The sequence below is a fragment of the Talpa occidentalis genome, unplaced genomic scaffold, assembly GCF_014898055.3.
Source record: "Talpa occidentalis isolate TD23 unplaced genomic scaffold, MPIMG_talOcc4v2.1 talOcc4.7, whole genome shotgun sequence".
NCBI classification, from domain to species: domain Eukaryota; kingdom Metazoa; phylum Chordata; class Mammalia; order Eulipotyphla; family Talpidae; genus Talpa; species Talpa occidentalis.
In genome coordinates this window covers 77625660-77650841 of record NW_023605083.1, presented here as the reverse complement: position 1 = coordinate 77650841, position 25182 = coordinate 77625660, and the positions used below count along the sequence as shown (strand labels likewise).

Sequence of the window (25182 nt, the reverse complement as noted above, 5' to 3'; positions counted from 1 at the left end):
CAGTTCTCCGCTGCATTTAACAGAACTGCAATAATGTCATGATCAATCACTTATGTGGTTCATAAGGATGAGATATTCAAAGAGCAACTAGCAGTTCAACTTACAAGAGTAACTACAGGAGGCCTTTTGAACTGAAATGCTTGACTCTTATTTGAAGTTATAGGATGTTTTAGAGGATGTGTGTGTTGAGGGGGGCATGCGCACATGCCTTTGAGTACAGAGTGTGGCAAGTATTTCCAGTGTAACCTTTGTTGACTTCAGAAGCAAAAATTCTGGAAACTTATGAATGTGTATACAGAAGATTTAATTATTTTGATTTCATATGTCTTTATCTTTGTAAGGTTTGGGCAATTATTCAATTTTCTATTAGCCTCTCTGGTTAAAGAATGTGGAGATTAATTGCAATAAAATCTTTTATTTTTTTCTCAAAATTCACAAATAAATGTAAAGGATATTTATATTCTGTGTTTGGGTTGATGCAAAGACAAACACATTATGGGGGAAAGTTGGTGTTTCAGACAGTGTCCTAAGAGTATAGTTCCCTGAGACATAAGTAATAATTCCAGAAACAACCCCAGACTTTCCAAAGATATGAAATTGATGGAGCTCAAGTAGTGATGGCAAAGGAACCAAAAAATAACAGAGTTGCAGGTAGAATTACTAGTGAGGTGACCGAGGACTCTCAATAGGGTGAGGGTCAGCACTGAAGGGTCAGCAGAGGGTGGAGCAAACTAAGGGAGGGGCTGGGATTTTGTCTCCTCCTCTGACTCGCAGCCCCTTGTCCTCAGGAGCCTTTGTGACAAGGTCCCAGCTCTATGATGAGGGCCTGGGTTTTTAGGCCCCAAGTGCACTCCCAGGGCTCAGTTGCTCAAGAGCAGCTGTGCGATTCAGACCATGGAGAATTATCTCTTGTCTCTGAAGAGCGCTGTGGCTTGTGGGCTGAGCTTCAGCTGCAGTGGCTGGGTGACGGATACCATCTTCATCTTCCTGTGTGGGTGGGGACTCTACTTCCTGCTACTTGCCTGCCTCCAGAGTACTCCATCCTTACCACCACCTCGGAGGGACAGGAACTCCAGGAAGGTAAGAAGCCCTTGGGCCCGACCCAGTGCCACAGGATTCTCTCTTCTGTTTTATCTGCTTTCTCAGTCATGTGAGAGACTCCTGGCAAGGGAGAGAATAGATCATATTTTGTCAGAAACAATTATTCTGGAAACAAGCCAGGGCAGCAGGGGTATGAGTGGGCACTAGGATTTCTATCTGAAGATCTCAGACCAGGGGTCCAGGTCAGTAGAGATTCCAGGGCAAAGTCCCTAATGGCACCCAGGGACAGGGTGCCTGAGAGGGGTGACCTTGGAGGGAGACCAGGCTCCCGACCACTGTTCCCAGGTACCATGCAGTGGCCGGTGTCTGGGGCAGCTTCTCCTCAGCTGAGATTCATGGGGCAGGGGGGCGGCGGGGAGAGGTTGTGCAGAGACTCTGGGAGCCTCTGGGCAGGACGGATTAGAGCGCAGGTCCCAGGAAGCAGGTCCTACCTGACCTGACGGAGCTCAGCACCTGGAGGTCTGAGGATTTGTGTTTCTTGGGTAGAGAGTGAGAGACCCATGATGGGTCTGACACAGAGGATCCTTTTTGTGATCTTCCGGGAAGGAACACTTTAGAAATGAGGAGAGGGAAAAGAAATGTGGAAAGTCACGCTCATGTGCACTGACCGTGTGCAGCTAGAGAGGACAGTGAGAGATGGGTCCCAGCCCATTTCTTCTCACCTCTCAGCATCAAAAGGAGCTGAAGGTGAGGAACAGAAGCAGAAAGAAGCATGGAGCTTTGAAAGGTGAGTAGCTGTAGGTCAGCCTGACCTACATTTCTCCTGACCCTGAGTCCCTGCTCCCAGTTTCAAGGATGCCAGGGCTCATCCCTCAGGCACAGAGCCATGGGGGAGGCTCCTGGGATGAGTTGGAGCCCTGACACCTCCCAGATTCCAGGCCCAGAGACAGGCTAGGAAATGTGTGCTGCGGGCAGGGACGGACGGCAAGGGTGGACCAGCAGTGGGTGGCCAGGGATGTGGGTCCTCCTGGTGACAAGTAGTTTAACCTGCTCAGATTCCTCTGGGAGGCCTCAAGATTGAAATGGCCTTCTAAATGACAGGGCACTCCATCCTGAGACTTGAGTGTCAGGCATAGGTGGCCTTGGACTCTAGAGACAAAGCCCCCAAAGATCTCCTAGAGGGCAGGCCCTCAGCCTCCCGCCAGGCCCCTGGGTTCCTGCCTTCACCATGGGACCTGGTGTCCTGATTTCCAGCTTGCCAAGATTTCCTACAAGAACTGGAAGAGGCTCGAAGGCTGATTTTACTTCTGCAACGGTAAAGAATCTTTCCTCCTCTCCTGCATTCACCCAGAGGCCTGGGTGGCACTTCAGGGCGGCAGCTTTCTGGGGTTAATCTGGGACAGTGAACTCTGGGATAGAGTATGGTTAAAACCCAGGGGTGTTGTACAGGGGCATTGTGAGGTCAGCCTGGGGCAGTAGAGAAAACCTGGGATGTGGGTGCCCACCCTGCCTGGCCTGCCTGGTCCTCCCAGTCCCTCTGCTCTTGGCTGTAGCTTGTGCCTCCTATCTTGTGCAGCCGCCTGAGGATGCACCCTGAAAAGGGCAGCTGCCATCAGCCCCTAGGTCACGACCCCCCAGGCAAGGTGTGGCAAGAAGTACCTGCCAGACCTTGGAACCAGTCTCCATGGAACTGTGTGGAAGATGCTACTCCCGCCGTGTCCCTGTCAGCTTCTCCAACCAACCACTCCTTACCTCTGGCCTCCACCCACTCACCAGGACCCATGTTTTCCTCAATTTCTGACAGTTCAGAGTCATACCTGACCACCTCTGAGCCATCAGACATTCCTCTTCCCCTGGAGAGCCTTTGCCCCCAACCACCTGCTCCATCACCTCAGCGCCCCTCAGTGCCCCCTGGTTCAGAGGCCTGGCCTCCAACTCTGATGGCCTCCGCTGGCAGCCCATCTCCAGGCTCTAGTGTGACTCTGCCTCAGTGTGAGTCAGTGTCACTGCCAACGGGCACTGCCCCACACTCTTCTCCACATGCCCGTTGGCCGCCTTCTCCCGTGCGAACCATCACAGGCTTAGGACGCTCAACCCGTCCTCATTTCCACCTGTCCTGGTGGGATTCAAGGGCTGCCAAAGCCGTGAGACTCTCAGACTCACCACATCCTGAGTCCCTGCGAGGGTGCCTTCACAGCCCCCCACCAGGGGTCCCATTTTGGAGAGATACCAGAAACCACCAAGTGGGGGATCGTAAACCGACTTTCACCAGTTCTGACCTCTGGAAGCTGCTGGAGGTGCTATTCCGCGAGAGGGTGAAGCTGGAAATTGGGAAGGAGAGAGAAGCGGCAGAGGGGTCAGAAAGTCACCTAAATTCTCTGGGAAATATGTTGAAGTCCCTGCATGACACAGGGAATGTCATGGGTGGCCCACCATTGTGGAGCATGAAAGATCAGCTGCTGGGTGCTAGAAATCCAACACATCCTGAGATTTGGGGGAACCACCTACAGAAGGGTGGTCAGCTCCCTTCGAGTCTCCACAATCTGCATAGTGAGTCCCTAAAGGCACCTGTCAGGGTCTCTGTATCCCCAGAAGAACCTCCCTCTGTCCTGTTGGGACAACTGTCTAATTTTTTCCCTGTGCCAATTCAAGGTGCAGGAGAGGCTTCATATCACCCTCTGTCCCAGCCCTCGGTCCAGTCCCCTGTGGTCCAACCCCAATACTTGATTCCTTCTGGGAACCAACCATGGGCTGCACCTCAGGCTCAGGTCAAGACCCAGGCCCACGTCACAACCTCCTGTTCAATCCCACCGACTTCCCGACCAGCCCAGAGTGGCTACCGTGGGATATCTAGCCCAGCGAGCCCGGGTAGCATGCCATCTTTCATGCCAACAATGATTCAAAATCTTCAAAGTCACCTCTCTCAGAAGCACCTAGAAAGCAGGACTTCAGCCCCTATGCAGAAAACATCGCAAGAAGTCCCCATCATCTCTCAGGTCTTTGGGGCCTCCCAGGCCCCAAGATCATTGCCTCAAAGAAGAATGAGGCGGCCCATACCCAGGTGCCCACGGAAGTACGCAAAAAACAAGCTGCGAGCCCATTTTGCTAGGAAGTTCGTGCAGATTCCAGAAGGTCAGGTCCCCGTGGATGGCCATCGCTCCAGGCTGGGGACCAGCCATGCCTTGCAGCTTTATCGATAGTCCAGGGCTTGTGAGGGCCTGGACGTCTGGTCTCCAACACCGGCCAGGAACCCAACAAGAACTCACCCTGGAGAGCGCTCTGCCCACTCTCTCAAAACTTGCTGGAAACGCATATTTTAAGGCTTTTGCTAGGCACAGGTGGTTCTCACCCCTCAAAATACTCAAGTTCCTCAGACATAGTCCCCATAGAATTTCCTCCACCAATTCACCTATGCACCATCACCATAGTCCCCTGTGCTCCTCCCCCCTGCCTCCTGCTCCCACTCCCTCCCCCTTCCTGCAGGACTTCTCTGCTTTATAAATATCCGTTTTTGTCTTGTTGTGTTGTGTTGTTATTATTTTGTTCTCCTGATGTCTTATTTGGTTCCCCTGTATTCCTCCTATAAGTGAAACCAATCGATAAAAAAGTAAACATTGTATAAAAATGAGCAATGATGTAAAATATATATAAATAAATAAAATAAAATAAAACACACACACCCACAACTCAAGTTTCTCATCTCTTCAAGCTGAAAAAGGTTCAACCCTACCCTTTCTGCAGGCTGTGTTTTCCAGCCCAGCCACCTGTGTATTGGGAGTCTGGCTCAAAAGGCAAGTTCATCAAGCCTTTGAGAATCCCACCCCCTGATCCCTTGGGGGAGAGCTTGATAATAAAAAAAATCAGTCCCCACCCCCACCTGGGTGACTTCCCTCCCAGCCCCCTCACTGCCAGTGAGGACTCTCAGAAGGCTCAAGCAGGGACCCTACCTGGTGGTACCACAGTGCCTCAGAGGGCCCTGCTGCTGGACAGGAAAGAAGGGTGATTTTTCAGGCCTTCACATACCTCTGGGTGGGCTGGCTCTGGTGCAGATGGAGTGTCCTGGGGGTTGAGGGAGGTAGCCAGAAGCCAAGCACAAGTTCAGTTATGGCCACTGATGGCCAAGGGAGGAGAGTGAGGTTTGCACCTCACCAGACTCCTACCAGAGCGTGGCAACAGTGGACTTCAAGTTAGGACCCCAATGTGCAGAGGTCACATAGCAGGACGGAGAGCTCCAAGAGGTCTGTGCTGGGGTAGAAACCCTTAAATCCAGTCACTGAAGAAGTCACCTGAGTACCCACGTCCACACCAGGGATCCAGGAAGAGCCCCACACCACCTAAAATGTGTGACAGCATATGCGGAAGATGGGCAGGGGATAGATTCCCTCTTCTGGGGGCCCTCTCTGACTTCATGGGAAGGCACTGCAGAGGGAGGCTGACTGCTGTGGGACATCCCTGTCCTCACCATGGGCTCTCCGTGCACCCTAGGATTTCACATCACCCTACTGAAAGAATAAAGGAAAGCAGGCAGACTTGCCAAGATGAACAAGACTTCTTAAGACCTACGCCAGTATCTAAGTCAGCCATTATCTCCTGCTTTCTCTCTGCTGGAACTGGTGCTGTTTGAGGGGATGGGTGTGCAGGGTCTGAAATTCCTCTCAAGCTAGTGTGGGAGATGGCTGCAAGGAGTTTGGGTGGAGGATGCTGGCCCCAAGCCCATAACCGGAAGACACCTCTCCCCATGTGTCTGTGAGAATAGGTGGCACCTGGCCAGAGCCCCTTCTCTCCCTGATGACAAGGATTGAGGGTTTGAGCGGGGTTGTGGTGGCAGTGCAGGGAGCTGCTGAAGACCATGTCCACCTGCCCCAGAGGAGGGACTGACCCTCCTGGACAATGGAGCAGGACAGAGACTGCTGTCCCCCTCTGAGTGTGGATCACTGTGAACAGAGTAGAAGGTGGGCGCAGGGAACAAAGTGGCTCTGGGTGGCTCAGAAACAATCAGATGACCCAGCCCTCCTCATACTACTTCTGGCTACAAGCAGAGTGGGAAGGACACATGAGGGGTCAGTGGCCAGCATGTCCCCTAAGGGTCCCCCCACAGAGGCCAATACCAGAGCCCAGACCAGATGAGCCACCTACAGCTCCTCAGAGGAGGTCAGGTTCCCAGAGGAGCAAAGCGCTCAAGCAGGGAAGGTTCTCACCCTCTCAAAGGATTGCTAGGAAGTCTGAAAGAGACTGGGGAGCTTAGGAGTGTCTCACGGGGTTCATTCACCACCAAGCACATCTCCCAGAAGACAGGAGAGGCCTTAATGGCTGAGGGACTGGCCTGGGATCCGTGGCAAGTATCTCTGGCCTTCTAGTGTGCTTACTTCAGAGACTAGTGTGGAAAGAGACCCTCAGACAGGACCTGTCACAACAGGCCTGAGACACCTGTCCCAATGGGTGCTGGCGAGGGTGACCCTGCGCTTCTGCTACACTGGCCCAGTTGCCTCCTAACTGCCTGTGCTCCTGGATGCTAGAAACACATAGAACATTCCTGCAGTGTCACGTGCACGGGGCAGTAGGCGCAGCTCAGGGCATCACTCCCAATTTCGGGTTCCCCTTCCACTAGTTTCCTCATCCCATGAGGGGGCTCGGCCTGCCCCCAGCACCTGTGAGTGACCCTCATGTGGGACCTGGACCCAGGATACCGGGCAGAGGGATACAGAACGGCTCTGGCCAGTTTCTCCCTGAAGCCTGTGCTGGGCCCCTCCTGGGCAGACACCCACACAGAGACCCCTGACAGACACACACCAAGCCCTGTCCCAGGGCTGCTCGGAGACCCCAGGCAGAGGCTCCCACATGCAGCCCTCCACCCAGAGCCTGCTCACAGACCTGGCACAACCTCATGGGCCTTCTCCAGATGCCCGAGTGTCCTCCACTGGCAGGTCCTTCACAGAGGGTGGACTCAGCCAGCTGCCAGCACAGGGGGAGGATCAGTGACTCCGTGGACCCGCCCCAAGACCTCAAGACACTCAGACTTAGATCTTTCAGTCAGTATTGTTCCAAATGACACAATCTGCTTGGGGCCTTCTCATCAACTGTTGTCCTTTTGTCATACATTGCCTCTGATCAGGATTATGTATTCGACATGCATACCTGCGAAAACCTTATCTTTCACACTTTTTCATTAAGCTGGGCTCTGTCCCACACTTTAGAGATTCACAGATTTTCAGCATGAGTAAAATGCTGCCAACACCCAATGAAAGAACACATGCCATTTGTCCAACTTTTGCTATCATCTGAATGGGGTCAACGTCATAATTTTTTATTTCATAGGGGATGATATTGGACCTCAAGGAAGCTGACTCCCTTCTTTCGATCAAAAGGTAACGTCTGCTGCAGCAAATAAGCTCTAGGAATACAATAAACCAATAAAGGCATCTGCAGTCACTCTTGCCTCCCAGGTAGCTGTGCAGCTTGCACGTTCTTCTGTGTGTAGCAGATGATGTCAGGCATGTGCGCTTTGTTTTACTTTGAAATGGAATGGGCAATGATTACATGACGATTTTCACAAATTTGTCAGCTGTCTGACTAGATTCCATTTTATGCTACTTAATTTTTGTTTCCTCAACATGTGGCAACGCCCTCACATGTTCCCTGGATATGACAATGTCCTTCAGCTCACATAGCGTAAACTGAGAGACTAACTAGGAGAATCACTTTTGAAAAAAGTCTTAGAAATGCAGTTTTTCTAAGACTCAGACAGTCAGGCTCCTTTTTATTTGCATTATTGAACACATATTTTCAAGTTGGTTGATATCTTGATAAAGTATTCTATTTAGTCTACATTGCAGATAACTCTTAACACAGTTCCAAAGGGGCACCTTAACATCTGAGTTGAATGAAGTACACAGCAATCATGAAAGTGTGCATTAATGTATAGAAGATGGATATTAACAAGCAGAGATGCTCACATTGTCTGTCCAGCACTTTTCAAAGGGTGCTCTTCAGTGAAACCACATATTTCTTGTTCCTTTTCCTTGCCTTGTTAAAATCATTTGAATTGTACCTATCAAGCACATGTCGAGGGTAGGTCTCTCAGATTATCTACTGGGAAGGCAGGCAACTGTCCTTTCTCTAGCAGGAGCAGAGCTGTCCTGAGGGTTGTAGTGATCTATTTCGCGTTGTAATGGTCTGTTTCGCTCCTCAGGAAACTCCCTTCTTTGATCCTCATTATGTGTGGATTTGTAACTATTTTCTACCTGTTCCCTTCTGATGCCTTTGAATCACAAATGATGGATGATGGTCATGGGTGTCCTCTAGTAATCTAGTGCATTGTATATTTATTTTACACTGTGACCCATGCAGATAAGTTTGGTGAGGTTGGAGGAGGGGGGATCTTCCCTTTTCCTTTCCAGTTTCTTCTTGGAATGAACAAGTAATGAAAACAATATCGGACAGATGAGCTGGAGAAAAGGACCCATCTAATTGCATACATTTGGATATTCTGCACAGAGAGAAGGTATCTGTTTTCAATGTGAAATCAAGGAAAAGTAGACATCCTGATCTAAGTATTGGGGTGGGATCCTGGGACTTCAAGGATAGAGATTGGGAAATCATCTGACAAAATCCCATGGTTTGCAATTGCCTTAACCCTGGTAATACCTCTTATTTTCTCTTTCCTTGGTAGTCAAATAAGTGGCAATGGGTTCTCTTAAGATTTTACGATTTCATTAGGCTTAATCGCACACAGTTCTAACACTGATTTCCATAAGCCCAGCATTCTAGAACAAAATGTGGAGGGTGACAATTATGTGCTGCCTCTGTAATACTCTGAGGGATAAAGGTGTTTCCCAGTTAAGAAAAAAGTGCAAAGGAAAATGCAAAGGGAATTATTGTACAACATACAGGTGAACCCTAAACAGAGAATCATATTCTTGCAAGTCAGATACTTTTACTTTGTAACAAACTCCCATAGAAAGACATTTCTGGAACTACACCCAGATAGAAACAGCAACATTTTGTCATGCTCACAGCACAGAATAGTGGGGAAAATCCAGATCCAGGTGACCCAGAGTTTCATAATGGCTGCTGTGCCTCACAGGGGGGTGGAGTCACAGTCATTCCCAGAACAGGACGATCTGTCTTTGTAACTGTGCCATGTCCCAGGGGTTGTTACATTTCCTACACAGGTGCAAGTTGTCTTCCTTAGGCCTCAGAGGCACTGGTGTCCACACTTGTAGTAACCAGAGGAGCCCACCTCCCTGTGGACAGACACTCTAGATACTCAGTCACATCAGACCACAGATTCGCAATGGGAACTATAAAAACACTGTCTAGAATGTTGTCAGATAAAGTGTGCTACACCCAACAAGATTAGGAAGCAGAACACACTGATGCTTTTCATATCACATGTGGAAGACACAGCTCCTCATTTTCAGCATTTGTGTGCATTTGCCTTTCTATCCCCCACTCCCTGTGGTGCCCTTAGCCACCTCCTCTGAGCCCAGAGGCCACCCTCTGGTTTCACCATCTCTGCTACTTGCTCCCACTGACCACAAAAAACTGTAGACAGCTGTCAGCCTAGTGTCACCCGCGAACTTTAGAAGCCAGACAACGATCCTTCTTTTTATTCCTGCCATGATATTATGCTGGTGCCTTTTCCCATGCCAGTAAGTGTTTTGTAGATTGTGGTCCCTGAAGTATGTACGGTCAGCTTTCCACATACTGGGACTGTGACTCAGGCAAGTCACTCAGTGCCTCCATGTTGCATCCCAGCTATTATACCTTCAGAGAAGCCAGCTGGTTGATGGTTCTCCACAGAATGGAGGCTGCCCACCTTAAAGGGCAATTCGGGGAGATGGTTTACACCAGAGAGGTAGCCATTTTCAGGCAGAGCCTATGGAGAAGCAGTGGCTATTAGCACTGCTGGGAGGGGCTTTGGTTTTTGTCTTGGGAATAAATACAAAGAAAATTATTTACCGAGGTCCTAAGATAACATTCATCACCTGTTTACATGCTGGTGAACAACTAGATGTTGAAGATCAAGCCACATTTGGGGGGACACTGCTTCAAGGGAGGTGTTGGCAGTGTGAATTCTCTTCAGAGCAAGTTTGCAGCCATGAAAACTTATCCAATAGCGATACCAGGGGGGAAAATGCCATTAACTTTCTAATAGGGAAAGTGTCCAACAGGGTATTTGTGAGGGCCTAAAATAGGTTTACAAGAATTTTCTTTATTTTTTAAGATTTATTTATTTATGCATACAAGAGTTGGGGTACAGGCCAGAGATGCGGGGAGTGAGAGGATTCACCAGAGACAGAGTGGGGAACAGAACAGGCAGATTGACTGAAGTACACTGTTAAGGGGAGCACCGGGCAAGACAGGAGAGGTCTGTTGTGCCATGAGGGTTGCTCCCTGCCTGGCTGGGGATAGAACGTGTGCTGCAGAGTCTGCGGACTGCTTCATCGTGCAGTGCTTAACCCCTTGCGCTACCAGGGAGGCCCTGTTTACAATAATTTTCACAAAAAAGGAAAAGACTGGAGAAAATAATGCACTTGGTCTTCCTTTGCAATGCTGTTAGAGGCTCTCAGGTTGTGTGGCTGATGTCAAACTTGTTCCTAGGGTGTGGGCCTGTTGATCAGGTACTTGGCAACCACGGGGGCTGCTTAACTGAGGGCTGGTTCTCCCTTCATGGGGATGGCCCCCTGCTGCCCAGATGCACACACAGCACCTCTCACTGCTGACTGAACTTACTAAGTGCCTCTATATCACAGCAAATATTGGCCTATGCCTCCCTCTACACTCTCAGTGCAGAAATATACAACCAACATGAAAATCATCCTTCAAGAGTTACAAATAAGATGATGTTCTTTCCATAACAATGGTCTATAATTTTACAGCCACTGAGTCCAACCAGTGGACACAGGGAACAGAGGATGAAGCAGTGACTGCTGGTTTTGTTGTTCTCACAGATTCAGTTAATCTCATGGAATTATAGAATTTCAGATTATCTCATCTAGGCTGAGGATTTCCTGAAAGGAAAGGAGCCTGAAAGGGAAGCTTTGGCAACAATGTGCTAACAGCTCTAAAGTCCTTTGGCTACCTCCTTTTGGTGACAAATGACTTACCCAACAATAATTTAAAAGTAAACTCATTTTATGAAAGCAGAAAGAGGGTTGAATAGATGCATTCAAGACCAAAATAATTGAAAACTGTCACATCCCTATAGACATATATTCTCTTTACTCATGGATATCTTCATTGTTCTGACCACCTTCCAGCTGGCAGGTACCAACAATTCAGCAATGCTATGCATGTGTTATAGACAAGTGCTTCTCAAAGTGCATCATGAAGAGTGACTTTTTAAAAATGTGTAGAAATTCTCAGAGACTACCATGCTGTTCAGCAAGAGAGACATATGAAGCAGAATATATCCAGATATGAATTTCAACACTGGTGTTTGGTTTTGCATTTAAAAATTCCTGGAACTTTGGGGGTCACAATTTAAGAAAAGTTCAAAAAATTCTAAGGAATACATCAAATATATACTGAAATGAGCAAACTTTTAGTCAAAACTAAATGAGAGTACTACCCAACTTTTTGTGGTGACATGAATTAGACAAAAGTAAATTTACTTTTAATGAAAAAGTTTACTTTTAATGTTTACTTTTAATGAAAAAGTTCATTTCCATGAGCTAGCATCAGAGTCAAGTTTTCATGAAGGAGAAAGTATCTGGTAGCGTCTCAGGAATAAATTGTTATTTAAAAGAATGTTTATCTAATTTTTAAGATCATTTTAAGATTCACAGCAAAACTGAGGAGTAGATATCCATAAACCCCCTATTCCATTTCCCCAGATCCCTTACAGCCTTTCCTCCATCAACATCCCACCCACAGTAACACAATTTTTTGATGAGCCTACATTGATATGTCATGAAACAAAGTCAACAGCTTACATTATGGTCCACTCCTCTGAATAAGAGGAGTATGAGCCATGAGATGTGCATGAAGACCAAATACATATGAGATATGTTACTTGGTCATTTGAGTGACCAAATATATATTTCTTATAAATCAAAATATCACAGCTTCACAGAAGTATGGATGGAGGAGCAATCCCAGAAAAGGATGAATTCCTGTCCAAACTTCTGACCTAGCATCACAGCCCAGATCAGTGCTTGTTGTTCAGGACCCTGTTATGAGCAATAATTTTGATCAGTTTTTTTTTTTTTTTCACTTTGTCCTTTAGAGTTTCTGGCTTTTCATAGACTTCTGTAACCTGTGCTGCTTAATGGAGTGTTGTATTTCTTTATTCAATTTATTGTTAACATTTCATGCTGTGTTTTGATGCTCACTTTTTATCATTATAGAAACCATGTGTCTCAAAGATTCACCCTCAAAGGCTCTTGTCAATAATTTTCTGTTCCAGTCATTGTTTCTCTGTCATTTCCTGTGTCCTTTCCCGACTCTGCTGACCTCCAGGGTATAGTCAGGGAGGTCTGTGCTTGAATATTCTGAGTATTTCTTTGGCATAGCCTTGCTAACATGCTGAATAAGATATCCAAGGATGGAGCACCTCAGAAGAACTCTCTGAGCAGAGGATTTGGACTGGATTGTCTATTTTAGCAGGCAGTAAAACTGGATAGCAACATGGTAAAATTATGTAACTAACTTCAGCCACCTGTGCTTCATTAAATGTGTGCTTCTTATCTCTTGCCCATTTAAGAAGCATTCTCTAGCATTCTTTAATGAAAGATTTTCAAAATCATAGCACATTTGCTCTTCAAAGGAAAGGAATTATATCAATGGAAGGCCATAGGAAATTGAGGTTAATTCTGGGGTATATTAACGTGATAGATACTTTAAAAAGAAAAAAATTACATATGTCACCTGAACCAGGTGAGGACCCAGTGCCATCCAAGGCCTGGGAGACCCCAGCAGCCACCAGCTGCTCCTAGTGAGAGCCTGGACCAATGTCGGCAGAGAAATCAGATATAGCAGGAACCCTCCACACAGCAATGTGCACCCAAAACAAATAATAGGGAGAAATAAAAACATAACATTAATCTCCAGGGAAGTAATAAACTTCAGAGAGAGAAAACATATCCACAACCCAAACACAAAGACATGGATGATATGTTATTCCTATCATTTACAGAAGTCAAAACTTCCGTGATAAAGAAACTGAAAGAAATGGAAGAAAAATTAAAAGTTTTAAAAAAGAATGTCTTTAGAAAGAAAATGATGAATAGAAGATAGAAATTGAAGTTTTAAATAATAATGTAACAGAGATGTGGGATATAAAGATTAAAACATGAGATGAAATTTTCTGGAGAATGTTATGGAAGTAGAATGGACAAAATCAAAGATAAATCAATGTACTGGAATATAGGATGAGCAAATAATTCAAGGAGAAGAAAAAAGAAGGAAAAGGAGTATATAAAAATGAAGAGACACTTTGAGAATCATACAAGTGCATGAAGAAAGGCAATACAAGAATAATGGTATCCCAGAAAGGAAAGAGAAAAAGAATGGAACAGAGAATTTATTTAAGAAATAATAAAGAAAAACTGTCCAAACCTGGAGAAGGAACTAGAAACATGAATTCATGAAACTAATAAAACACAAAGGTGGGGGCCTCCCTGGAGGTGCGAGGGGCTAAGACATGGCCTGTGAAGCTGTCTGCAGCCTCTGCAGCATGAGTTAGATCCTCAAGCAAGCAGGGAGATACCCACATGGCACAGCAGACCTCTTCTGACTCGCCCACTGCTCCCCTCAGCAGTGTACTTTAGGTCGATCTGCCTGTTCTGCTCGCTACTCTGTCTCTGGTGAATCCTCTCGCCAGAGACAGAGCCAGGAACAGAACAGGCAGACTGACAAAATACACTGCTGAGGGGAGCAGCAGACAAGACAGGAGAGTTCTGCCGTACCGTGCGGGGCCCTTGTCAGCTGGCCGGGATCCAAGCAGCACTGCAGAGGCTGCAGAGAGCTTCACAGCGCTGTGCTCAACCCCCTGCTCCACCAAGAGAGGCCCCTTTTATCCATTTTGAGTTGATTTTTGAGCCCGGTGAAAGGTAGTGGTCTAGTTTCATTTTTTTTGCATGTGGTGGTCCAGTTTTCCCAGCACCATTTATTGAACTAACTGTCCATTAGTTCATATTCAAAGCATATTCTTTGCTCCTTTTTCAAAGATCAATTGTCCATATACGTGTGGTTTTATATCTGGGCTCTCTATTTGGTTTCATTGGTCTGTGTGTCTGTTTTTGGAACTTTCCTACATTGCTGGTGGGAGTGCAAACTGGTCCAATCACTATGTAAAACTGTCTGGAGGTTCCTCAGTCTAATAAAGATGGAGCTACCATATGACCCAGCAATTCCACTACTAGGGATCTACCCAAAGGATACAAAACATTGATTCAAAAGAGCACCTGTACACCTATGTCTATTGCAGCACTATTTACAATAGGTAAAACCTGGAAACAAACCAAATGCCCCAAAATAGATGACTGGATCAAGAAGATGTGGTATATACACACAGTGGAATATTATTCAGCAATCAAAAAGATAAACTCATGCCATTCATACCAATGTAGGTGGAACTAGAAGGAGTTATGCTCAGTGAAATAAGCCAGAAAGAAAAAGAAATATATCATATGGTTTCACTTATAGCAGGATTATAGGGGATCCAAATAAGCCAAATAAGCCAATAAGCCAAATTTTTTTACACATCAGTGTGAAAAAATAATAACAGTACAAAACACAACAAAGCAAAAACAATTATAAATCAGTGACATACTGCAGGGGAGAAGGAAAGAGAGGGATCAGAGGGAAGGAAGGAAGACCATAGGGGATTGAGGTGATGGTGCACAGGTGCACTAGTGAAGGAAACTCTATGGGGACTACACCTGAGGGGGTGGGGGGAAGAAAATATTGTTTGAAAATGAACAATGATGCAAAAAATTTTAAAATATATATAAAAAAGAGAAAACAGTATGACTTGATTAAAAAACTAAAAGATAAAAGCTACCAGCCAAGAATATCTACTTCAAGATTTTCTTTCAGATTTGAGGGAGTAAGACCTTCTCAGAAAAATAGAAATTGGAGGAGTGTGTAAACACTAGAACACCCCCCTCCCAAGAAATATTTTAAAGAGTCCTTGATTCTAAACTGAGGAGAGGAACATGCACAAAGAACTAACCATGACAATAGATAGAACCACAAAACGAAGGCTAAATAGCAACAATAAATTTTCACATATCAGTAATCACTCTAAATGTAAATGAACTGAACTCACCAAATAAAAGGCACAGAGAGTATCTGGGAGGATCAAGAAACAGAACCCAACCTTCTGCAGTCTCCGGGAAAAACACCTGCATTCCAAATATAAACACAACTTGATAAAATGGTTTGGAAAATAATCCCACAAGCAAATGGCCACAAAGGAAGACAGAAACATCCATACTTATATCAGACAAACAAATTTCCAGTTAGAAAAGGTAACAAGTTAGGCATGGACACTACATAATGATTAAGGTAACATTACATCTAGAAGACATAACAATCATCAACAAACTGCACCTCACCTGACTGTGAACTTCACAACTTGTAAAAGATCAAACAATGTATCTAAAATAAATTGGAATAGTTTTAAAGTCTACATTCTATGTGACTACACAGATATAAATGATTACATCTAAAAAAGTTACAATTTCAATATCTGATATTTCAGGTTCTTAAAAACATACTGGCTGTAATCATATTCTCTTTTTCCAAATTACATTGATGACAACTCTTTCTTCTCTGCTCCAGGCAGCCTCCCTCCTCCATCTTCAGCACAGACGCTCACTCTGGATGCTCACCCCAGAGTGTTCTGACTGACCAAAACTGGGCGGAGGCAATGTTAAACACAGAGGCAGATTACAAGGAAATGAGGGGTCTTCTCAGGATTTACTGTTGGATGGAGAGGGAAGGCAGGCAATAAATGAGGAAAGTAGAGTGTCATCAGTGCTTAGATGACATGGGCATCCCCTTGGCTACTGGATTCCAGGTGGAATGTGGCAACTAAAGAACAATAAGGGGTGATTTCTGTATCCAGTAGGGAGCGGGGAATGCTGAGAACACTACCCACCAACCGCCAGTGCATATCATTTTAGAACATTGCTCATATCATACTTGTATTTGAGGCAACTTTATTCATCTGTGTTTCTCCAATTTTTAATAAGCCCTCCAGTCTAGAGAGGAGAGAAGCTGTGTGTAAACAACTAGCATGCAGTAAAAAGTGATAAGAAATGCTTGTGGAGAATGAAGAGAGGGAGGAAAGAAGGTCCTGCAGCCACACTGAAATGCAAACATTAAGCTGAGCCTGTTGCACTTGTTCTTGCTTGAGATTATCGTGAATTAAATCCTATATGACAATTTGAAACAGCTTTTACTTCAACAAGCCCGGTTAGGTTAGTGCTGTGACTTATATGTCAAGTTATTTCACAAATCCATTATATGAGCTTTTGTGTGAACACCTGAGCTGTCCTCTGTGCCCACTTCTTTCTAACCCAGTGCCTCCCAAACAATGGCATGGCTTGGGTTAACCTGGGCTCAGTGCCCAAAGACTCACTTAGAGAAGGCCTTTGAAAGATACAGATGTGCACTCTCCAAATCACTGGGATGGGCCTCCCAGGGGTGTGTGTGTATTGGGAACATTGCTTTAGTTCACATTGTGCTGCCTTTTATCCATTACCTTCCTCATGCATTCTACAAAAATAGGATATCTTTAGTGACAAATCAAATACATGGTTTAAAAACTACCTATCAGGGCCTCCCCGGTGGCGCAGCGGTTGAGCGCTGGGTTGCGAGGCTGCCCATGGCCTCTGCAGCGCCAGTTCGATCCCTGGCTGCTCCCCGGCCACCGAGGAGGGTCCCACATGGCGCGCAGACCTCTCCTGCTGCCCGCTGCTCCCCTCAGCAGTGTACTTCGGTCCTTCTGCCTGCTCTGCTCCCCGCTCTGGCTTGGTGAATTTTCTCACCCTCCTGAGCTTCTGGCTGTGCCCAGTGCTTGTATAAATGGATAAATGAATCTTTAAAAATAAATAAATAAATAAATAATAAAAACTTCTTATCTCCTATCCAAATGGGGAGCCAATTGTATGGTGACAGATGGAAAATATAATTATGGTGGTGATGAAGCAGAATATACAGATGTCGAATTATAATGCTATACACAGGAAACATGCCATCAAATAATGTTACCTTAATAAAAATGTATTTTTAAAACCATATATCTAGCAGGCCTGTATAATAATAAATGTGTTGTGGAATGGACATGAGGGACATAAGATATGATCAAAAGAAGAAATAGAAAAAATTTAAGGGTGACACTGGGGATTAAATACTAGAAAGGAGGAGGTGGGCTGGCAGCCTCAAATATAGCAGAGAAGGAGAGATTTGGGGAATATCTACTAAGGGTACGATAGATTTCAACAAGTCAATGCCACATCAAGGACCTGGAACATTCCCACTATTCTTGAGATCACATGTGTAGTTCAGGTGGGAAATAGTCATTTAATTTTCAAAATCTAAAATCCATTCCTAAGATTTACTACTTTAATGCAGAATACCCTGAGCGTATACATTGGGTAAATGTGCTAATGTCTTCAATTTATATTAAATTTCCAGTATCTCATTCCACTATATCTTTTTGAAGACTTCTCAGTGCATTATTAAATTACATCAGAATAAATGAGTTAAAAACTTAGATTACTTTCTAGTTCAAGGTCCTATCTCCAATTATTCTCTGTCATCTTACATTATTGCTTTTTTAACTATGTTATTTCTGAATTTAGCCTTCTGTTTCACTTTACCATATATCCACACATCACTAAAGAAAATCTAGCCAAACTAACTTCTGGGACAACTTGTGACATTTTGAGGATTTTAACATTTTTAATGATAGTTTCTGCAGAGAGGAGAAATAAGGAAGGAATTGCAGGGAGTTTATTTATTAACCTCTATGTCTTAGTTCTATAGGAATAGTCAGGGACAAGAATAATGTAAATTACTAAATGACTTTTGGGGGGCATCACAGCCCCCTATTACAATTCCCTCATTAACATTAACTGATGATTCTCCTGCACATCTAAATCTACCCCCAATATTTTATAATAGCTTTCAAGCCCCTTTTTTCTTACATTTATAATCTTAGAACACTTATCTGGAGCTATGGAATTATCAGGACAATGGCATATAGAATTTAGACTAAAGGGACTGATCCCATGATACTATTAAAATTTGCCATTGGAAGGGCACTGAGGCAGGGTGCTAGGGCAGGCGTGAGATGTGGCTGCAGCAGGGGCAGGTCCCAGGGGCAGGTCTCCAGGGAATGGAGACCCCTGCCAGGACCCACTGGTATCCATGACTCTCACAACACCATAGGATGAAGCAGGAACCCAGGAACCAAGAGGAATGCCTCACTGCCCTCCTGGGACTCACACCTCTGTCGGGAACCAGACAGTGATCAATGCCATAGCCAGCATCAATCAGAGTGCTTCCAGCCAACATTGATCAAAGGTCCCCTTCTCCACATCTGCACTAACACTTGTTATCTTTTGTCTTTCTGATAACAGTAGTTGTAACAGGTGGGAGGTGATATATCATTGTGGCTTTAAGTAAAGGGAAAGCATATTGAAAAGTAATGTAAACAGTCTAAAAATAAAAGTGTGAGGTCATGGGAGATGGGAAATCCTGGAGGTTGTCTCTGAGGATATTACTTGTGAGCTGAGATCTAATTGTGAGAGGGAGCTGGCTTCAGGAAAATTCCATATAAAAGGTGTTTTAGAGGGAGGAGGAAGGGGGGAGAGAGAAAGAGAGAGAGAAAGAGAGAGAGAGCGCGCGCGAGAGAGAGAGGAGAATAGGAGGAGAAGAGGAAAAAAAGGGGGGAGTGAAGAGATGAGGTGCCACAGTCTTACAAGCCATGATAAGAGGTTTGCACTTTTCTCTCAAATTCTAAGTGTGTAAGGGGATGGAAAGCCACTGCAAAGTACAGGCAGAGAAGTGACAAGATATGAAATAGTTTTCAAGACCATTAATCTTCCTGAGTTGAGATGAATAATAGTGGGCCTGCTGGGCAGAGGGCCATCAAGTTGAACCAGCAAGATATACAAGTACCTGGAAGTAGATCGGTGGGGTGGCGAGGGAGGAGGATAGAGCATGCGTGAACACTGTGTCCACAACAACTTTATGCAGTCCTGGTCACTGTCCCGTTTTGCAGATAAGGAAGAGGATCCAGAAAGTTTAAAGAACATTATCTCCACTTGTTTTGTCCACAACCTAAAGTGTAAAATAAAACAAAACATGTTACCACCCTGTACGCACATGCATTCATTCAGGAGATACTTAATAACAACAAATCTGTGGGTGATAAATTCTGTTTTTCTATCCTCCTAACGCTGCCTGAGAGGATTGACCTGCTAGTTTTGATCTACAGTCTAAAACACAGAATTGAGGACCAATTTCACTGGGCAATGAAACTAGAATTCCAGTCAAGATCTGTGTGAATCAGAGCCCCAAGCATTTCCTACATTGTCTCCACACAAGTAATATTCACGCACCCCGGCTCTCTCATCCGGAGGGAAATTTTCCTTTTAGATTCAGATAAGATCGAAGCTCTTTGGAGAAGGGTGGTCTGCAGTCTGAATTATAATAGTGTGAAAGCAGAAAGCACTGAAGCCTCACTATAGAACAACCACTGGTCAAATTATGGCCCATATCACAAGGAATGTTGCAGTTATTGAAGATAATTATGAAGATTGTGAAAATGCAAAGTACCTGTCAATGATGAAACAGTAAAAAACAAAATCAAATTGATAGAAATAAAATCTGATACAATATAGCATAACTTATCCAGAGAACCAATAATGAAAAATCTGAATTAGACATAGAATTAAAAAATAAACACTTTTTCAACAAATGAATTATTATATTTTACTTTTATATCCTTATTAAAGTATAGTTGACTATTAAAATTTTGTTATTTAGAGGTATACAAACTGATGATTTGATACACATATACATTATGAAATAGTTACCAAAATCAAGTTAGTTAATATATCTATCACTTCAAATATTTACCATATACTTTTTTTTTAACATTTATTTATTTATTTATACAAGCACCGGGTACAGTCACAAGCGTGGGAGGGTGAGAGAATTCACCAGAGCCAGAACGGGGAACAGAACAGGCAGACTGACGAAGTACACTGCTGAAGGGAGCAGTGGGCGAGGCAGGAGAGGTCTGCGCACCATGTGGGACCCTTGCTGTGGCTGGGGATCAAACCGGTGCTGCAGAGGCTGCGGCAGCTTCGCAGCCCAGTGCCCAACTGCTGCGCCACCAGGGGAGGCCCTGTTTTTGTTTTTACTTTTTCATTTTTTATTTTATTTTTTTGTGTGGTAAGAACACTTAAGATCTAGTCTTTTACCAAATATCAAATATTCAGTGCAATACTGTTAACTGTAGTCAGATTGTTACTCCTGAGAACTTCTCATCCATAACTGATCCTTTTACCCCTTGACCAACATCTTCCCATTTCTCTTATCTCCCCAGTCTCTCTAGCCTCTGTTCTACTCAGTTTCTAGTAATTTGACTGTTTTTGATTCCACATATAAATGAAATCAGGAGATATTTCTTTTTCCAAACTTGACACATTTCACTTAGCATCCTCCGTATCCATTCTTGTTTCAAAGGCAGGTTTACCTTCTTTTTTTAAGGCTGAATGTTTTATATTCATATGCACATACACATATAAGAATTTTGTTCATTTCTATATTTTAGTTATTGTGAATAATGCTGAAATAAATAAAGAAGTGAAGATAAAACTCTTCAAGTTCCTGATTTCATCTCATTGTGTATATATGTGTGTATATATGTATATGTACATATACATATGTTTATGTATGTGCATATACATATCATACACACATACATACCATATATGTGTGTTTGTGTGTATATATATATACACACACATATATACACACACACAGACACGCCCCCCAGATACACTGGAAGTGAAATATTGGATCATATGGTAGTCAATTTTTCACTTTTTTGAGAAACACCCCTACTATTTTCTTACTATTTTCCATTATTTCTGTGCTAATTTACATTCTACCAACATTGTACAACTGTTTTCTTTCCTCCATATTTTCACTTGCTATTTTTTTCTTTCTGAAGATAGCAATTGTAGTAGGTGTGAAGTTATATTTCATTTCAGTCTTAATTTGCATTTCTTCAATGATTACTGAAGTTGAACACCTTTTCATATAATGGCTGTCCATTTGTGTGTCCTCTTTTTAGAAATGTCTGTTTAGGTCTTTTGCCCATTTTTCAATCAGTTTTTGTGAACATTTTTTTTGCTACTGATTTACACGATTTCCTTATATATTTTGTTTATTATCCCCTTCCCAGATATACAGATTGCAAAAATATTTACTAATTTTTTAGGTTGTCTTTTCACTCTAGTTGTAGATTGATGGTTCCCTTTGCTATGAAGAAATATTTTTAGTTTTATGCAGTCCCATTTGTCTATTTTTTATTTTTATTATCTGGCTATTGGTTTCATATTAAAAAAATATTGTCCAAACCAGTCCAAGTAACTTTCCCTTATGTTTCCTTTTAGTAGTTTATAGTTTTCAGTGATACATTTAAGTTTTAATCCATTTGAGTTGATTTTTTGTATAGTATGGCCCAATTTCTTTCTATTACTCAGGATATACAGTTTTCCCAACATTAACTTTTGAAAGGACCATCTTTTTTTCCCATTTTGTGTTTTTGACACTATTTTTTTTAAGATTATTTATTTATGGGCCTCCCCTGGTGGTGCGGGTGGTTGAGCACTTTGCTGTGAAGCTGTCCAGAGCCTCTGTAGTGCTGGTTTGATCCCCACCGGCCGGCGAGGGTCCCACATGGCAAGCAGACCTCTCCTTTCGCTCCCGCTGCTCCTCTATTCCCTGCTCTGTGTCCGGTAAAACCTCTCACCCTCCTGCACATCTGGCCTGTACCCCGGTTCTTGTATAAATAAATAAATAAATAAATAAATAAATAAAAATCTTTAAAAAAAAGGTTATTTATTTATGCATGGAAGAACTGGGGTGTAGAACAGAGGGACAGGGGACTGGAGAATTCATCAGAGACAGAGTGGGGAGCAGAACAGGTAGATTTACTGAAATACACTACTAAGGGGAGCAATGGGTGAGAAAGGAGAGGTCTGCTGTGCCATGTGAGTTAGCTCCCTAAACTTAGTAAGTGTGATGCCTTATCATGCTCAGTGAAATAAGTCAGAAAGAAAAAGAAAAATACCGGATGGTCTCACTCATAGCAGGAATTTAGAAAACCTAAATAAGGGACCAGGAAAAAGACTAATTAATACAAATTAAAAATCAAAATCAACAAGCAACTATAAACCACAGAATACTATGAGGGGGAGGGACGGGGCGAAGGAAGGATTAGGGTCAAAATAAGGGGGAGTTGCAATTGTATGGGGAATATTACCAAAATGAAAATGTATACATTGTGCAAAAATGAAAAATGATGTAAGAATTATATAAAATAAAATATTAAAAAATAATAAAAATAAAAATATCAATAGGATACTTTATAGGGATACACAAGCTGATTTTGACATTCATATGGAAACTTAATGCAGGGGTGATCTACTATAGCCAGCAGTCAAATTAGGTAGGCTGGCTGTTCATTTATATCCCATAAGACAAGAACAGATTATTTTAATTTTGAGATATAATCAAAAGAAGAGCAATAGTTCATGACAAGTGAATTTGATATTCAGACTTCAGTGTCTATAAATTAAATTTTACTAGAACACAACCATGCTCATTTATATATATATAAATATATATATTTATATTATATGTGTGTGTGTTGTCTATATGACTGCTTTTATGGCACAACAGCAGAGTTGAATAGCTGACATACAAATGATCTGTAAAAGCTTAAATATTCACTACTTAAGCACTTTAAATCTGTGAGGAAGATATTTCAGACTTACATTTTAAAGGAAATAAAACAGCCAAAACATAGTTCCCAAAATGTGTATTGTCCAAGACCCAGTATTGAGAGGTAGGCCTAAGAGAGGACTCCCCAGATCTTCTGACTCCTGATCCTAAACAGTGGACACAGATTAAAAAAGCTTTCCTGAGTAAATGTTTGTGCTCACACCCAAATATATCATATGCATCTACAGAAATGGGCTGAATAAAACTCCTGCTGCTAATGGGACTTTATTATTACTTAGCAACACGCAGGTGTCTCTGACCACAGGCTTTATTGAGTGGGGAGCAACTAAAAGTTAGTGCTGGTTATATGAAGAATATAAAAGTGTAAGAAAATTACTCTGTATTGATTACACCTTGGGGAAACACTGCCTGCCTCCCTATTTCAATTCTCATTCATGTTTGATTTTGCTGAACAGGGCTCCAGTTCATTAGAAGCCTGCTGCTTTGCGAGGTTTGTTCTAACCAGGGCCTCCTTCAAGCGTCTCACCGGCAGGGCTCACACCTGATGCAGTTTTAAATAATGAACACACAAGTGGTTTAGTGGTTTTGCTTTCCAATTTGCAAAAGATTTTGTGGTTTTTCTTACAGCTAATACAAAGACACTTATGTTTTCATACTTCATAGCATAAAAATGTGTCACTGTAGAGAAGATAGCAAGATGTTGGTATTATTGATCCCATTTCTGTTATTTATGACCTTTGCATTTCACCAAATTTACTAATCGATGTCAGTGACACATAAAGTAGATAAACTATTTGTGGCCTCTGTCATTATTGATAAAACTTTAATAGAGATGGTTGGAGTTGTTAGCATATCATATGTTACTGTAATAAACTGCTTTCTCTCCCTGGATAATTTATTTTTTAATTCTCAAGCTTCAGAGAGTGTCTGTCATCTTCCAAATTTATTTACAAATGCAACTGCTTTCTGTAGTCAATAGTCAGGTCATTGATGCTCTTAATAAAGCACTTGATCAATATTTATTATATCAGTGAATAAATTAATTAACAATTGAGGACACTGCTTCACTTTATATAAATCCTGATTTAACAAACATGTATTAACTTACTTTATATGTGTGTATATTCACAATCTATTCTTCACTTGGTCTGCATATATGACTATAACTTGTCAACCAAATATTAAATTTTCCTAGTGACACACTGAACTTGCTCTCTGCTGTGAAATAGTAATATAAACATAACAAGCCAGATAAATTAGTGTTATTATTCACATTAAACATTCTTTTGTCTTGCTAAGCAAATAAAAACAATCCCACTTTGTTCACACCTCATAAAGAACATATTAAAAATTCATTCTTCAAAACAGTAAGATCTCAGAATGAAAAGCTGTGAGGAAGATATTGTAGATGGGCTTTTGAAATAACATCCAGTGCTTAGGATGGAAGTTCTATCATTTGAGAAAAACATGAGAGGTCAAGAAATGCTGTGATTTGACAGAAATAGGAGAGGAGAAGGAAGTGAAACTAAACAGAACATGACTCATTTAAAGCACAAAGGCATTTGTCAAAAAAAAAAAAGGGAGGATGTTTACTTAATCTCTTGCTCTTACAGAAATGGTAACTACAAATCACTGATAAAATGTGGATCACTTATTCAATGTTTTCACCAAAGAGTGAAGCCTTTAAGAACAATTTGGGGAGAAATGTCTGTTCTCCAGTATGTCCCAGTGGAAATGGTACTGACAACAAGGAAAACACATATTAAAGATATACATTACAAAAATTGTGTTTTTAATGGCCTGGGAGAGCAGTAGTGTAGGGTAAGGAAAAATGTCAGGCTTTTCTGCCCTCCCGCCATCAGGATAGATGATGGATCCTTGCAGTCCTGAATGCACGCCTGATGGTGGGCACCTGGAGTAGGGTGTGGGCATAGGTAGATGGGATTCACCTGGGCTGAGACTGGGCTTTTAAGGGAGGCATCAAGGGGAAGCCAGCAGAAGCTGAAAGAAGCCGAGAACGAACAGAAGAGCCACAGAAGCCAAGAGAGAAGCAGAGAAGGCCGGAGAGCCCAGATAGAGTGAAGACTTGCTGGGGGCTGGGAGGCCTGCCAGCCTCCCGACCCCCCAGCACCCTTGCCT

At 43.2% G+C, this 25182-nt stretch overlaps 1 protein-coding gene across 1 annotated transcript; it reads left to right on the top strand.

The window, feature by feature from the left end:
* The first annotated feature begins 847 nt into the window (after window positions 1-847).
* LOC119231208 (spermatogenesis-associated protein 31E1-like) lies at window positions 848-4686 on the top strand. Its single transcript, XM_037492884.2, has 4 exons — window positions 848-1080; window positions 1771-1828; window positions 2296-2356; window positions 2618-4686. Exons 1-4 carry the CDS (start codon window positions 895-897, stop codon window positions 4239-4241), a joined length of 1929 nt encoding a protein of 642 aa, XP_037348781.2. The 5' UTR covers window positions 848-894; the 3' UTR covers window positions 4242-4686.
* Window positions 4687-25182: the final 20496 nt, after the last annotated feature.

Coding starts and splice junctions, on each gene's coding strand:
- LOC119231208 (XM_037492884.2), top strand. CDS start 895: ATGGAGAATTATCTCTTGTCTCTGAAGAGCGCTGTGGCTTGTGGGCTG. Junction 1,081..1,770: donor GGGACAGGAACTCCAGGAAG/GTAAGAAGCCCT, acceptor CTCACCTCTCAG/CATCAAAAGGAGCTGAAGGT. Junction 1,829..2,295: donor GAAGCATGGAGCTTTGAAAG/GTGAGTAGCTGT, acceptor CCTGATTTCCAG/CTTGCCAAGATTTCCTACAA.